The sequence below is a fragment of the Centroberyx gerrardi genome, chromosome 21 (assembly GCF_048128805.1).
Source record: "Centroberyx gerrardi isolate f3 chromosome 21, fCenGer3.hap1.cur.20231027, whole genome shotgun sequence".
In the NCBI taxonomy this organism is placed as follows: Eukaryota; Metazoa; Chordata; class Actinopteri; order Beryciformes; family Berycidae; genus Centroberyx; species Centroberyx gerrardi.
In genome coordinates, this window is record NC_136017.1 from 19,511,401 (window position 1) to 19,525,192 (window position 13,792).

The 13,792-nt window shown below is 38.5% G+C and overlaps 1 protein-coding gene across 1 annotated transcript; it reads left to right on the forward strand.

The window, feature by feature from the left end:
* Nucleotides 1-4,461: 4,461 nt before the first annotated feature.
* pln2 (phospholamban 2) lies at nucleotides 4,462-4,623 on the forward strand. Its single transcript, XM_071901936.1, has one exon. It carries the CDS (start codon nucleotides 4,462-4,464, stop codon nucleotides 4,621-4,623), a length of 162 nt encoding a protein of 53 aa, XP_071758037.1.
* The last annotated feature ends 9,169 nt before the right edge of the window (nucleotides 4,624-13,792 follow it).

A 13,792-nucleotide genomic window follows, 5' to 3' on the forward strand; every position in this document is an offset into this window, starting at 1 on the left:
CACACACACACACACACACACACACACACACACGCACACACACCTCATATCACCTTGGTTTCCCTACCAATCTCTATCCTATCCCATAATCTTTTGGGGGATGTCCTGCTTGTCTCTTCTCTGTTTCTCTCTCTCTCTCTCTCTCTGTCTCTCCCCCTCTCTCTCTCCCTCTGTCTGCCATTCTATTGCTCTGTCCCTCTCTCACTCTCACTCTCACTCTCTCGGTCTCTCCTCTTCTCTTCATTCTGTTTACAGCCTCGGAAAACATTGCATATCTGACATTTCTCTCTGAAACGCCAAGCAGCTCTGTTCTCATCTGAAAGGTAAGAACCACCATCCTCTATAGAGACTGAATGCACAGTAGTTAGTTAGTTAGTTAGTTTATAGGTTCCTAAACATTTTTCACATGTGTACACATTAGACCACTGACCTCCATTTGATACCCAGGTTACCCCCCATATGGGAAGATTTTAGTTGTTGATTTAGTATTAGTTTCATTTAGTATGAACTGTCTACACTCTATGTGGTGAGATGATAATGATAACATAGGAGACAACACTGATGCGAATGAAACCTAAGAATAGAATAGTGATCATTTTTTGTGGATTAAATTATGGTGAAATTATATCATTTTACTTTGAGAAACCACAGAACGAATTAGTTATTTAGTCAGGCAGTCAGTTATTCAGTCTGTCAGTTAGGCAGCTACTTCACCTCACAGTGAGACATCATTTATCTCTATAGAGATACTGTGGACCGCTCATAAACAATATATGAATCGCTGGCACTGGTAAAAAACATTCTACAAATACAAAAGGCACCCATGATATTTTGAATTTCAAGCATTAAAGCTCTGATCTTAGCAGTGTAGATCCACATAGAGAGGCAGGGGGCAATAGAAAAAGCTCCCAGAGGGGTAAACAATCATCCCCAGTTCCCAGGTTCCCATCCAAACCACATGTTTTTAGATCATCAGTGAACCAAATCAACCAAATCTAAACATCTGTTTCATATTTTTAGCCTGTTACAAGTAGGGTCAGACCAATATATGAGGTTGCTAATATATGGGGTCAATATTGGTCTTTTGTTAAAAATGTAATTTGGTCCAGTCAGTGTGATTCACCTCTGATACGATGGATATGATGCAGTTTGATTACATATTTATTGTAGAATTGGTCAATACTACACTGGTTGTCTATGGGAAGCCCTTAACCTGAACTGATTCTAATGAGACATTGATGATTCCACACAAGTATGCATGAATATGTATGTATGTATGTATGTATTATTATTATTCTTAGTAGTACTAGTATCATCCTCGGTTTCAGAGTTTTAGTGTCCCATGATAGTCTAGATGCAGTTTCAGAGGCTTTTCCACCGTGACAAGAATACAGTTCTGGGGGTTCTGAATATTTGTCATTTTTTTGTAATTGTGTGGCATGAAAATGCTCAATTTTAAAGATATTTAAGAGCAGCAGCTGCTATCAGCAGGTGGGTCACACTGACTGTATCCCATTTGTAATTAATAAATAAAGGTAAATTTCGGCAAACCCATATATCTGTCTAACCCGAATTTTACCATTTAATATATCTATTATCTAGTGTTATAATTATGTCAAAGACTTACGTGAAGTGACTATCAATCATTTTGACCTCAATATCAGTATTCATATATCACATCACCAGTAACTACTCCAAAACAGTTTCCAGAACTATTTCACGTAGAAATAAGATGATTTATAATTCATTAAATGCCGGTGTGTGTATACAGTATGTAAGTATATGTGTGTGTGTCTGTGTATGTGTGTAGCTTCATTAGGTGGTAAATCCAACAGCTATTGGTGTTGACACACAGTGATTAGATTCACAGCCATGGAATGATTGGCATCCAAATGTCTTATGACTACACACACACATACATATGCATGAACACACACACACACACACACACACACACACACACACACACACACACCAACACACACATACACTTATTACGCATGCTAAGTACTGAGTGTGCAACTATGCTAGTTCTCTCAGTGCTAACTTGTGTATTGAAAAAGTTGGAACTTTAAGGGGTCTGGAATTTTTTTGTTAATCTTCAGTGATTCAGTTTTTACTTTATGGACTACGTTTTGTTTGCTTTTTGTTGCATTTTATTTTCGGCTTTTGGCCTGAAATTGTATTTGCTGTCTGGAGGCATTAGATTATTGAACAAATTGAACAAACAATTACAAAACATGTATATCTATAGAGGGCTTTCAGGTGACATAACACACCCTCTGGTGGCCATATTGGAGGTCCACAGCTCTTGGCAACAATGGCTAAGAATAGCTAAATGTGTTTGTTAATGTAAATGACATGGCTGTTTCAACAGAGTTGAATAGACTTGGTTAATTTCTGTGCTGTTTTTTGACTGGGAACTGATAAATTCATCACTGATACATCTGACTTTGTCTTTAGATAATGAGAGAGAGAGCTACGGCTAAAGACAAGACAGTTTACAGTAACCAAAATTTTGAAACAAGTCTATTCACTATTATAACATTACTGAATGAATACGCCCACAACACAACAATCTTTTTCAGGGGTCTCTCTTATAGCCTGATAATGTTATGTATTTAACATGGTTGCATGCATTATTAGTGAGCAAATTATTTAGTGGACCCCCCCTCTGGCTGGATTAACTGTGTTGTTATTTAGCCATTAAAACAAATAGAGTTTCTCAGTTCCAATAATTATGTTAATTGTTCAAGCCAATATACATTATTTCACAGACATGAATCGCCTGGACCTTCAGGCTGAGATATCAAACTACATCACTCCTCTATAGCTATACACTATCAAATGACATCAGATTTTATAATAAATAATATTTGTGTAATCAGTGCTTCTAAATACGTATGTATGTTGTAGGCATGTATGTATGTTGTTATATGTATGCAATTGCCAACATCTGCTAGCAAGCCAGTGGGACTGTAGAATCTGTACGTACGGACTTGACTTCGACTTGACTTGTGTAAGTAGTAGAGTAGGACTGTTTGTATGTTTTGTAAGTCCTTAGTACCAACACCTAATCCCAACCCTAACCCTGACCCAGTATCAGGGCAGACACTCTAACCAGGTCAGAGGTCACAAGTACTCAGCTGACAGATACGGTAGCAGACTGACACTCTTATGGATTTATCTCACTGTGATGTGTGTGTGAAATAGAGTGACAAAGTATGTGTGTGAAAGAGAGTGAGAGAAGAGAGAGGATGTGGGCATGTGAGAGAGAGAGAGAGGTTGTGTGTGTGTGTGTGTGTGTGTGTGTGTGTGTGTGTTTGTGTGTGTGGAAAGGCGTTAAGGTGTCGAGAGATAATGAGTGACTCCCAGGCAGAGAGATATGCATGAGGGGTGGAAAAAATGTGATAGATAAAAAAAAGAAAATATATAAAAAATATTGATATGTATGAATTAGTTAAATGATAAACAGCCTTGATCGAATCCTCTATGAATTTATGTCACGTTATAATTTATCCTTCTCTTTTTCAATTCACAAGCATTTTCATCAAATCTAATTTCAGCATTTCATTTTTGTTTCTTATGAAGCATGGCTCTGTTTTTAACAAATCACAACTGTTTAATCAAATTTATCACTCAATTCACATGCATTGTCATCACTCCATTTTTCTGTCCACGTGCATTTTTAGTCATTACTTTTTTATCAGTTAATTTTTCAATTCACATACATTTTTTAAAATTCATATGCATTTTCATCATTTAGTTTTTCTGTTCACATGCATTTTCATCACTCAATTTTACACTAAAGGCATGAAAGGACATATCAGACATTACTGTCTGATATCACTGAAGGTCATGGCAGAAATTCAAACAGCAAATGTGGAGGAAAACATGATATAGGCTTATGATTATGATATAGCCTTAACTGATGAGCTTAGACTGGCTAAATCAGTGTGATCCTTTAAATCACTTCTCAAATCCATTTGTACAAAACTTTTTCTTAATATGATGTACATATTTAATATTTTATTTTCTCTCCAGACTCCAGCCCTCTTTTACATTGGTGTCCATTCACTCACAGAGAAGAGAAGAGAAGAGAAGAGAAGAGAAGAGAAGAGAAGAGAAGAGAAGAGAGCCAGGAAAACATCATTGTTTTAGTCAAACCAGTCTGGACCAGTCCACTACCTAAAACAACTGAACTCAAATCCCTTCAGCTGAATGTAGCTTCAGTGACTTGAACTCAACTCAAGCCAAGCCAAGCGACACCAATTTAAGCTAGTTCACCTTAAACCCAGGACACCACGTTATCTACCAACCCCAGTCCAGTCTGGTCTCGTCAGTCTTCTTCTCAGCTTGACCTATCTGAACCACAGCTCAGTTCAAACAAGCCCAGCCAGGCTGACTGAACTGTCTCCAGTCATACCCAGTCCACTCCAGTCTAAGCAGTCCGGTGTCTCCATGGAGCGGGTTCAGCACATGACCAAGTCGGCGATCCGCCGGGCGTCTCAGATTGAGGTGAATCCGCAAACCAAGAGGAACCTGCAGGAGCTGTTTGTCAACTTCACTCTCATCCTCATCTGTCTGCTTCTCATCTACATCATTGTCCTGCTGAGCAGCTGAAAACCCCAGAGCCATACGTAAAGAGTTTGGCAAGGTTGTACTATGGACTAGGGTTTGACCGATGTGGGCTTTTGAAGGCTGATACTGATATGTTTGGATTGAAGCTGTTGATAGCTGATACTTTCACCTTGAAATTTGACATTTTTTTATGTCAAAAAAAAAAAAAATCCCCAACATGATAAATATTCAGTGCTTTCCTCCGTATTTTATTCTTGTCAGTGTGTAAAAGCCTCTGAAACAGCATTTACACCATGGGACACTAAAACTCTCCACCGAAACTCAAAATAAATATAAAAATTAAACATAGTCATGCATACTTGTTTGAAATTCCATCAAAATGTCTCATTAGAATCAGGTTAAGGGCTTTCCATAAGCAACCAGTGTAGTATTCATCAATTCTACAATAAATATGTAATCAATCAAACTGCACCACATCAGAGGTGGACCACACTGACTGGACCAGATCCCATGTTTAATAAAACCCTCATATTGGCCCCATATATCGGTCTAACCCTACTCAGCAACAGCCATGATGGAGGATTATGGAGCTAACATGGCTGCTAGCGAAAACTGTAATGGCCAAACTCTTTTATTCAATGGCCGTGGTTAAAAAGGCTGAAGTTGCTGTTGAGAGCTGACCAGGGATCAGCTTCCCTCTTTCCTAACCATAACCATAAGTAAGGGAAATTATCAATACTGACCCCAGTTAAGATGTTAAAATGGCAGCTTCACTGTTATACTGTATGTATGTATCTGCCTGCTGCTCATTCAGATTAACACACTGCTTATGTTACTTGTGCAAAGATCATTCTGGCATCAATATATCATGGTCAAATTAACTGTGATATGTCCGTATAATTAAACAAATGAGACCATGGTGGAGCTGCCTCTATCTCACACCAGTGGTATTGCTGGTGCTAGTGTTTCTCCAAATTTTGACTACATTTCCCATAAACCTGTTGCTTCCTGTCCACCCCCCCACCCCCCTGAAAAGAATCAACATGTTGGAAGTGATTTTTCCATCGGCCTTTCACTCCTTCCACCATCCACCATTGCCAGAAACTCTGAAAGCTTTAGCTTTTGCCACCCCTCTTCCTGTTTTGTGCTGTAAAGCAATCAAGAAGATTTCCCACCAAATCCGACTTTGTGTCACACAATGTAAAATGCAATGTAGAGGCCGCTAGAGGCTGACAGTCTTCTCAGCAATGGTCTTGTTTGTTAACAGTAATTATACTAATGTCTCAAAATTAATGTGGTAATGATTTACTGATGTTAAAATGTTACACATAACACCTTTAATTGCACCTCCCTTTTATAAACTATGAATATAAGGTAAAAATTGAAGGAGACCAGCTCTCCTTTCTGAACTGTCAAAGTTCAATTTGGAATCCAGGAGGCCTGTCATAAGGTCTATATGGCATCAATACAGAAAAGATTATTGATTTGCACTGATCCCTTTCAAGTCAATTTAATCCAAATACTGTCAAGCCAGTAGGTGGCATTGTCCTGGTTATGTGACTACCTGTCAGGCCAATCATTTTAATCAATCAGAATTCTGTAGTGTGCCATTAGACCAAGATCTTCCTTGGACTTACTGTGTAATATAAAAAATATTATAGGTAATATAGAATATTCTAAGTAATCTAAATTATTCTAAGTAATATATAAAGTATATTAAGTATTCGCTGCACATTCAATTTCTAGGCAGCTTAACTGTTTTTTTTCCTGACTACTGTCATGCAAAGTCTATTCCCCCAACCCCAACACTAGGGATGGGACGATATATTGAAATTCAATATATCGCACTACAAAAATGTGACAATACGTATGATGGGACAGAAAAATGAATTGCTACATTTTATTCTGCTGTAGTAATCACAAATGAGATGGTTTGACCATCACAGTTTCACAAGCTCTCCATCCAAATTATATTATCTGCACTGTGCAATAACATTTTTAAATTATTGTTTACATTCCAGCGAGCCAATGCCATTGCTAGAAAGATTTGTGGCTCAGAAGTAAACATAATTCGGCACATAACTTTTATTTATTACATCGCATCATGGTTATATCATATATCGTCCCATCCCTACCCAACACCTCTAATATATACCTGATATATTACAGTTTATCATTTGTGAAGGAAAGCTCACTTTGCATGGTGTGATTTCACTTAAAGACATACCCTTACATTTTGTTTATTTCAGCCAGTTATTTCTCTACCAGGTTAGTTTGCAGCTAGCTGAACCTATTGCTGTAAATGACATACGCTGACAGTACTATGATTGCCATTTTTTAGTGCAGCACCAGTAGAAATGTCTCCCCTGATTGTGGTAAGTGTGGTAGAGAAAAATACCAAACTAAAATTCAAAATGCTAGAATCAAAATTAAAAAAGTGTTAACAGGTCAATGGGGTGAAAGGTTTTGTTGCAGTTTTGTTCTCTTCATGTATGTTTTGACGGTTATACCCCATGATTTTTGGACTTTGGAACACCAAAACTCCCGTCAATTGCATGACAACAAAATGAAAGTGGTTGCCCATGATACAGGTATTGTAGAATAATTTCATGTCTTTCTTTGACTTTATTTTTTATTTTTTTGTGAAAATAATGGATTTGGACACAAAAAATACATGCCATATCTTTGACCCTAACTTTGCATTTTTTAAGTAGGTGACAATGGTCTAGGCTTCCCCTCAGCATAGTTGGAGATATCAAGGCTCGTTTTCCTTCCTTCCGAAGGAGCCATTTGCTGACATTCATTCTTGTCCAGTATGAAGAACAACTTCAACAGAGGGAATCCATCACAGTAAACATGAAGCCTTTATTTGGTTTGGTCAAACTTTCTGTTTCATCTTATTTCATTGTGCGGAGTTGAGTGTTTTCATATCAGTGCTGCATTGCGTTATGCTCTGCTTCCGGTCACCTGACACCCACAGGAAGAAATGGAAGTCTCCTCCAGGAAATAATCCCTCAAAAACATTTTACTGTCACATCCATGGCCTTTTATTTAGGGCGTCTTTGTTAGCCGGGACAGCGGTTCATAGGAACCGCTTTCAAACTAGGTTTGAAAGCGCAAAGTTTGTATTTAAAAAATTCTGAAAAATGATTAAATGTTTAAAAGTAGAATTACATACAGCATGCATTGCAAAATGATTGGGAGAAATGTAAACTAGACAGTAGTAAATGGGCTAACTCTAAATGACACTGATATTCTCACAGCACAAACATTTGGCACACATCCTTTGTGATACAAAATACCAGATAAATTTTCATATCTTACTTTGCAAGTGACCTGTTTCGGTGTCTGGAGAGATAAATCAAGCACACTTTGAACAGATCAAATATTTGAAACCATATGATCATATGATTCTAAGACTAGCGACAACTAGAGCCATACATAAAAAGAGTTTGGCCAGTCTATACTCCGGCCACCATACAGGTTTTTGATGACCAATATACGTAGATTGAAGCTTATGATAGCCAATATTTGGTGCCATTATTCAATATCTTTAAATTTCACAATTTCCATGCCAAGGATTCAGCGTTTCTGACAGAATTTTATTCTTCTCAGTGTGCTGAGCCTTCCCATACACAAACACTGTAGTACTGATAAATTCTATTGGGTGTTTCAAAAGTAGGTGTACATTACATTATTAATATTATTAAATATTTTAACTTTTTCCAGGTACACATGCAGGACTGTTGGATGTTGAATTAAAGGGGCAATGTTGACCTGATATCTAACCCTGTGTAACCCTAACCCTGTATCTATAAAACAAATTAATTGTTGGCTGCAAATATGTAAGTGTCCTTGGTATCAACGGCAGAGATGTCCAGCACTCTAAAGCTCAAGCTCAAGTTACTTTTATAACAGCCATGGAGCAGGACTGTGGAGCCAACATGGCAGCTAGCCAAAAATGCACTGATCGGACTCTAGCTATGCATGGCTCTGGTGTGGCCTTTTCATATTTCACTTGTGTGGAATTGAGCACTGTTGTTTGAAAAGAAAAATAAACGCATTTTACCCTTGTTGTTACACTGTGTGTTTGTGTGCACTGTTCCTCATATGAATGACCAGAGCCGGTCCTGACCTCCCTGGGGCCCTAAGCAAAATTCTGCTAAGGGGCCCTCCTACCTGACCCGTGAGCCATGTAAACCATTTGCCATTGCCACACAGTCACACCTGACACCCCAGTACAATCCTCCCTCCTTTAAAACAGTTTGCTCCATCTGTCGGTCTAAGAATAAGTAGACCTATACAGAACAGAATGAGGTATAAACAAACAATATTTATTGAATAGAATATTTTCTATAGAATCTTAAGATAAGTGAATATTAACATTAACATAAATAAGAAATTGTAGAAAATATAAAATGTAGAAAATAATAAAATATAACACTGAGCTTTGGCTCTGCTGCCTGGTAATTAGTCCAGTCCTCACAATATTATACAATTAGCTTTGGCTATACAATGTAAACATAAGCCTATAGGCTATGGCTGCAGCTTTATGTCTCAAAATAGTAAAATAAAACCTATACAGCTGTGTGATTAGTTTCATTTTGTGTACGCGCATATGAACGCATGTTCACGCGCGACGCGGTTATCTTTTCCGAGCTGCAGTCTATAAACACCGTTGCCCGTTGGCGTTTATCAAACGTAATAAATAGTTGTATTTCACTCAAGGGCGGATATTTCATTTCACTGTTGGGGGGGACAATAAACAGAAAAATTTCTCAAGAGCAATTCCTGAAGGGGACACCAAAGGTGCCGCCAAAAGTACTGTTGTATTAAATGTATATAGAGGTCCATTATGAAACATTTCCATAAGCACTTCATTCCTTTCTTATGAAGATTTTATCAAATTGCCTTTGATATTACTGGGGTCTTTCTACTTGGCGTTTCGGTGCACTGAAAAATGATCGGATGTCTGTTTTTCTTTTCTCTGCCATTTTAACTGACCTGGCTGGCTGACAAATAGACACACACACACACACACACACACACACACACACACACACACACACACACACACAGCATGCAGGTTATTTACAGTAGTAGGTGAGATGCAACACCCATTAACTGAACTAAAGCTAATATATGCCTAATTAGATTTTGTTTTCCCGAAAAAGCAGATCTCTAATGTTTTGCTGTCAATGTGTAAAAGTCCAGAACGCTATGAAGCCTGCCAGAAACTTACTTATATTTAACATAATGTTTGTTGTAATTATGTCTTTTTTATTAATTAAGTCTTCATTTATTTCCAAAATTATGAACAAAATAACATAGTGGCAGCCATTTTACATGCAGTAAGAAAAAAATAATATACTTAGAACCTAATTACATAGGGTAAGTTAATCTTAAATATTATATTATAGAAATATTACTGTTACCATCTACAAAAGATAAAGTATTTTGGTATGAAATCCCGCATTTTAATTTAACCAACTATCCTGTATCATAAATACATGTCTGGCATTTGTAACAAACCAAACCGCTTGAAAATCGGTCGAAAATTCAGCGAGTTATGATGATTTTAATTGTGGACAGACCTCCTGCCTCCATACACATACATGCATTAGGAGACGCGGCTGCTCCGTACCAACACGCTGACGCACGAGATTCAACCGCGAGGTAACGGAACAAAATGTAGTCTGGTTACAATTGTGAATGTGTTTTATTCTATTGAGTGGTAGAAGTAAAGAAAAATGTCTGACACATCCTTTGTTTTAAGTTAACCTCAGCTACTTACTGGAGGTCTGCCACCACTGACACACTTCCAGAGATCCTCCACACACACTCGTACCGAGGGCTAATGTGTGTGTGTGGGGGTTCGGGGAGGCAGGTAGGCAGTGGACCAAACCACTGTGAGGCATATGAGAGAGGGACTCAATCTTTCGAAACTTAAAAACGCATTGTTTTGCGTCTATAATTAGCACAAGTGCTTTCAATGCATATTATTATATTATTTAAAATTATATAGTTATGTTTACAATGATATATTGAGGGGGACAACTCTCTGTTAGTCCCAGGAAGGGGGGGTCCGGACCCCCCTGTCCCCCCCGTGATTTCCGCCCCTGATTTCACTCTCACTTTTGTCAGGCACAAAGTCACAGAACACAGCCCTGGAAATGGCTGGCAAGCAAGCAAGACACAGACAGACCAAGAGATGCACTGCCCAGCTAGGTTAGCAAGACAGACAGACTAGAGAGAGATGCACTGCAAGCTAGCACATCAACTTAACGTTACTGTTATTTGCTGACATCAAACTTAGAGAGGAGAGAACACAAGTTTTTTTTTTTCCTCTTTTCGTGACCAGAAGGATAGTTCCGCTTCATCCTCTCATTGAAGTTGTAAACATTGACACACGCTTTGACACGAGGGGGAGGCGGGGCCCTTGCGTAATTTGCGGAGCCCTACGCAACTTGCGTAGTGAGCGTATAGAGCCGCCCGGCTCTGTTACCATTGACATAATATATCACAAAAAAAAAAAAAAAAACATTTCAAGCGCTCTTGGGGGCCCTAAGCAGGCGCTTAGTTCGCTTATGCGTCAGGCCAGCCCTGTGAATGACACTAGTGCACATTAAAGTAATTAAAGTCATGACCTTTTCATCTACATAATTGACCGTTTTGCTACTCTCTATCACTGATTGCTGTAACACAATAGTGATCGAACCTATATCCAGTACATGAAAGCTTCTTTGAAAGCTTTGCTGTTCTAAACACTTGGTGTCTGCTCTTTCCTGTGAAAAATCCTCTGCTGCAAACAGGAAGTGATTTTTTATGTTTACGTTGTTTGGAATAAATAGAAGAATTGGGTAGTTAGCATGAGCAGCCACCATGCAGCAGCCAACATGCAACCACCATGGCTAAAAAAAGATGGTCACCTACAGAAACTCAGACTGGTTCTGGAATAAATTCCCCTTTCAAATAGACTTTCCACACTCATTACAGCTAATAGCAGTAGCCTAATTTTGCCAGATTTTAGGTTGAATTACAACGTTATGCAAGTTATCCATTGATGAAAATGTTAACTATTTTATGCTACTGTATTTTATTGATTGCCAATGTCTAACAAACTACAAATTTTGTTACTCATAGGCTGTCATCACATAGCCTCGATCTCAAGCGCAGTGTGTGCACAGTCTAAAATAAATTTACAAATAAATTTGCTAGCAGCCAGGGCTTCATTGCAAAAATCATTGCAGCTACATTGAAAACCTTTGCGACTGAGTGCCACATTGCTCCATAGGAAATGTAGTTTTATGGCCTGTGACAAACACTTGTACCCTTCATTCTTTTAGAGAGTATCATAGGTTTTTAATTACACTTCATACACCTGAGAAGCGGTAGCCGTTGACAGGGTGGAATGATTGGGTAAGCTCCCCCTCCCTATTAGCATTAGCCAGCTAACCTGAAGTAAGAAATGAGTAACGTTGTTGAAAATAACAAGCACAGATCCTGTACAGACCCACAGCGCTTGTGTTAAGTTCAATTCAATTCAATGCACTGAAGCATTGCGACACGGTTATGGGTCACTTAAATACCACAAGTAATAACGTTACCTAACGTTAAAGTTTATAGGGCAACGGAAGAAGTAAATTAAGGGTGAAGAGTGGGGCTCAGTGTGGGAGCAATGCTCGGCTATAGCCCCAAAGGAACGAAAATGATCCAACTCACTCTTACCGAGAACTTCATCTAGCGACGCCTTCCAAACACCTGCTCCTTGGGGGCTCAAATTTACATTGAGTGTCCTTGGGCTTAGTATCATATTCATGCACCATAAAAGTTTCAATAAAGTCTTCCCTTTTCACAAAACGCAGCTTTTTGGAGCTGGGCGCTACAGCTAATGCTACCACGCTGATGACGCCGACGCGACCTGTGCGTGCGTCAGTGTAGAGTCGGTATGATCAGCGTGGTAGCTCACTAAGCGTTACCTGACTGACTGACTGCCTGACCTGAATTCGCTGCGTGATGCCCTCTGCTGCGCCGTGGGAAAAATGGACAAGAGAAAGCTGCCGATTGCTCTGCTTGCTGTTGAAGAAGAGGATGAGGAGTCCATTCTGACATGGAGGATGTAGCTCAAGTTAACGTTACTCACCAGGAAGAAGTAAGAGGCTGTTTGCTTCCCTCCCGGCGCTGCTAGTTCTGTCTCTGTTTGACGTTGACGTAATATGCAGCACAGCTGAAGTTAAGACATGTTGAGCCCAGAGCAGTGCTACAAAATGCACCGACCAAACAATTAAAAATAACTGAAAAAGAAAGTATAATGTGCTTATTATAATGGAAATAACTTTAACCACACATTTTTTCAGGTATTTGTGCTTGCATCTATACCTCATACTGCAACTATAAAGTTTTTAAGGCAGCTTTCCTAATTTTTTACATACAATAGCCTGTATAACCAGCCATAACTGATTCCAAAATATCTATGAAATTGAAGGCAACATTCCAGAGGATGAGAATATTACACATGCACACACACTAAAGCACCACACCAGTAAATGTCACAATCATGATTTTACTGTTCCATAACATACAACAGAAATATGATATAAATATAAATACTATTGTTATTATCATTATTGTGTTATATATTTACCTCAAAAATGGCAAGACAGACATCATTTTGTGATAAGTCACAAGGGTGACGTCAGTTCACTTTCAACTCAATTCAAAATGCAAATACAAACTGCAGCACATTTGCTAACAACAGAGTATTCAATTATTTCTGAAATGGATGGATATGACAACCTTCTCTTTATTCTGTATTTGAATTTTAGAAACACTGAGTTGAAAGTGAATTGAACTGAGCCCTGATTGGTATATTGACATTACTTAGGTTGTCACATCCAACCTATTAAAAAAAATAAGCAACAACAAATGTTCTAAATGAATTGCAGTTTCTGTATACATTATGAACGGGTTGAGCTGAACTTGAATTGATCCCAGGCCTGGTTTAGTGCAGGGCAGCTGAAGTTGGCCTTTTACTGCCACTGTCGAAAGAAAACCTCCAAAAGTATCATGTATCAGTTACTGAGAAAAAAACAGCTGATATTGCCATTAATGCCCATTCAATTTTGAAAGTATACAACGGCTTATAAAAGAGTTTCATAAGCTTGGGTCAGGACAAATCAAAGTTATGAGGTTTTCATGCAACTGCAGTGTT

Coding starts and splice junctions, on each gene's coding strand:
- pln2 (XM_071901936.1), top strand. CDS start 4,462: ATGGAGCGGGTTCAGCACATGACCAAGTCGGCGATCCGCCGGGCGTCT.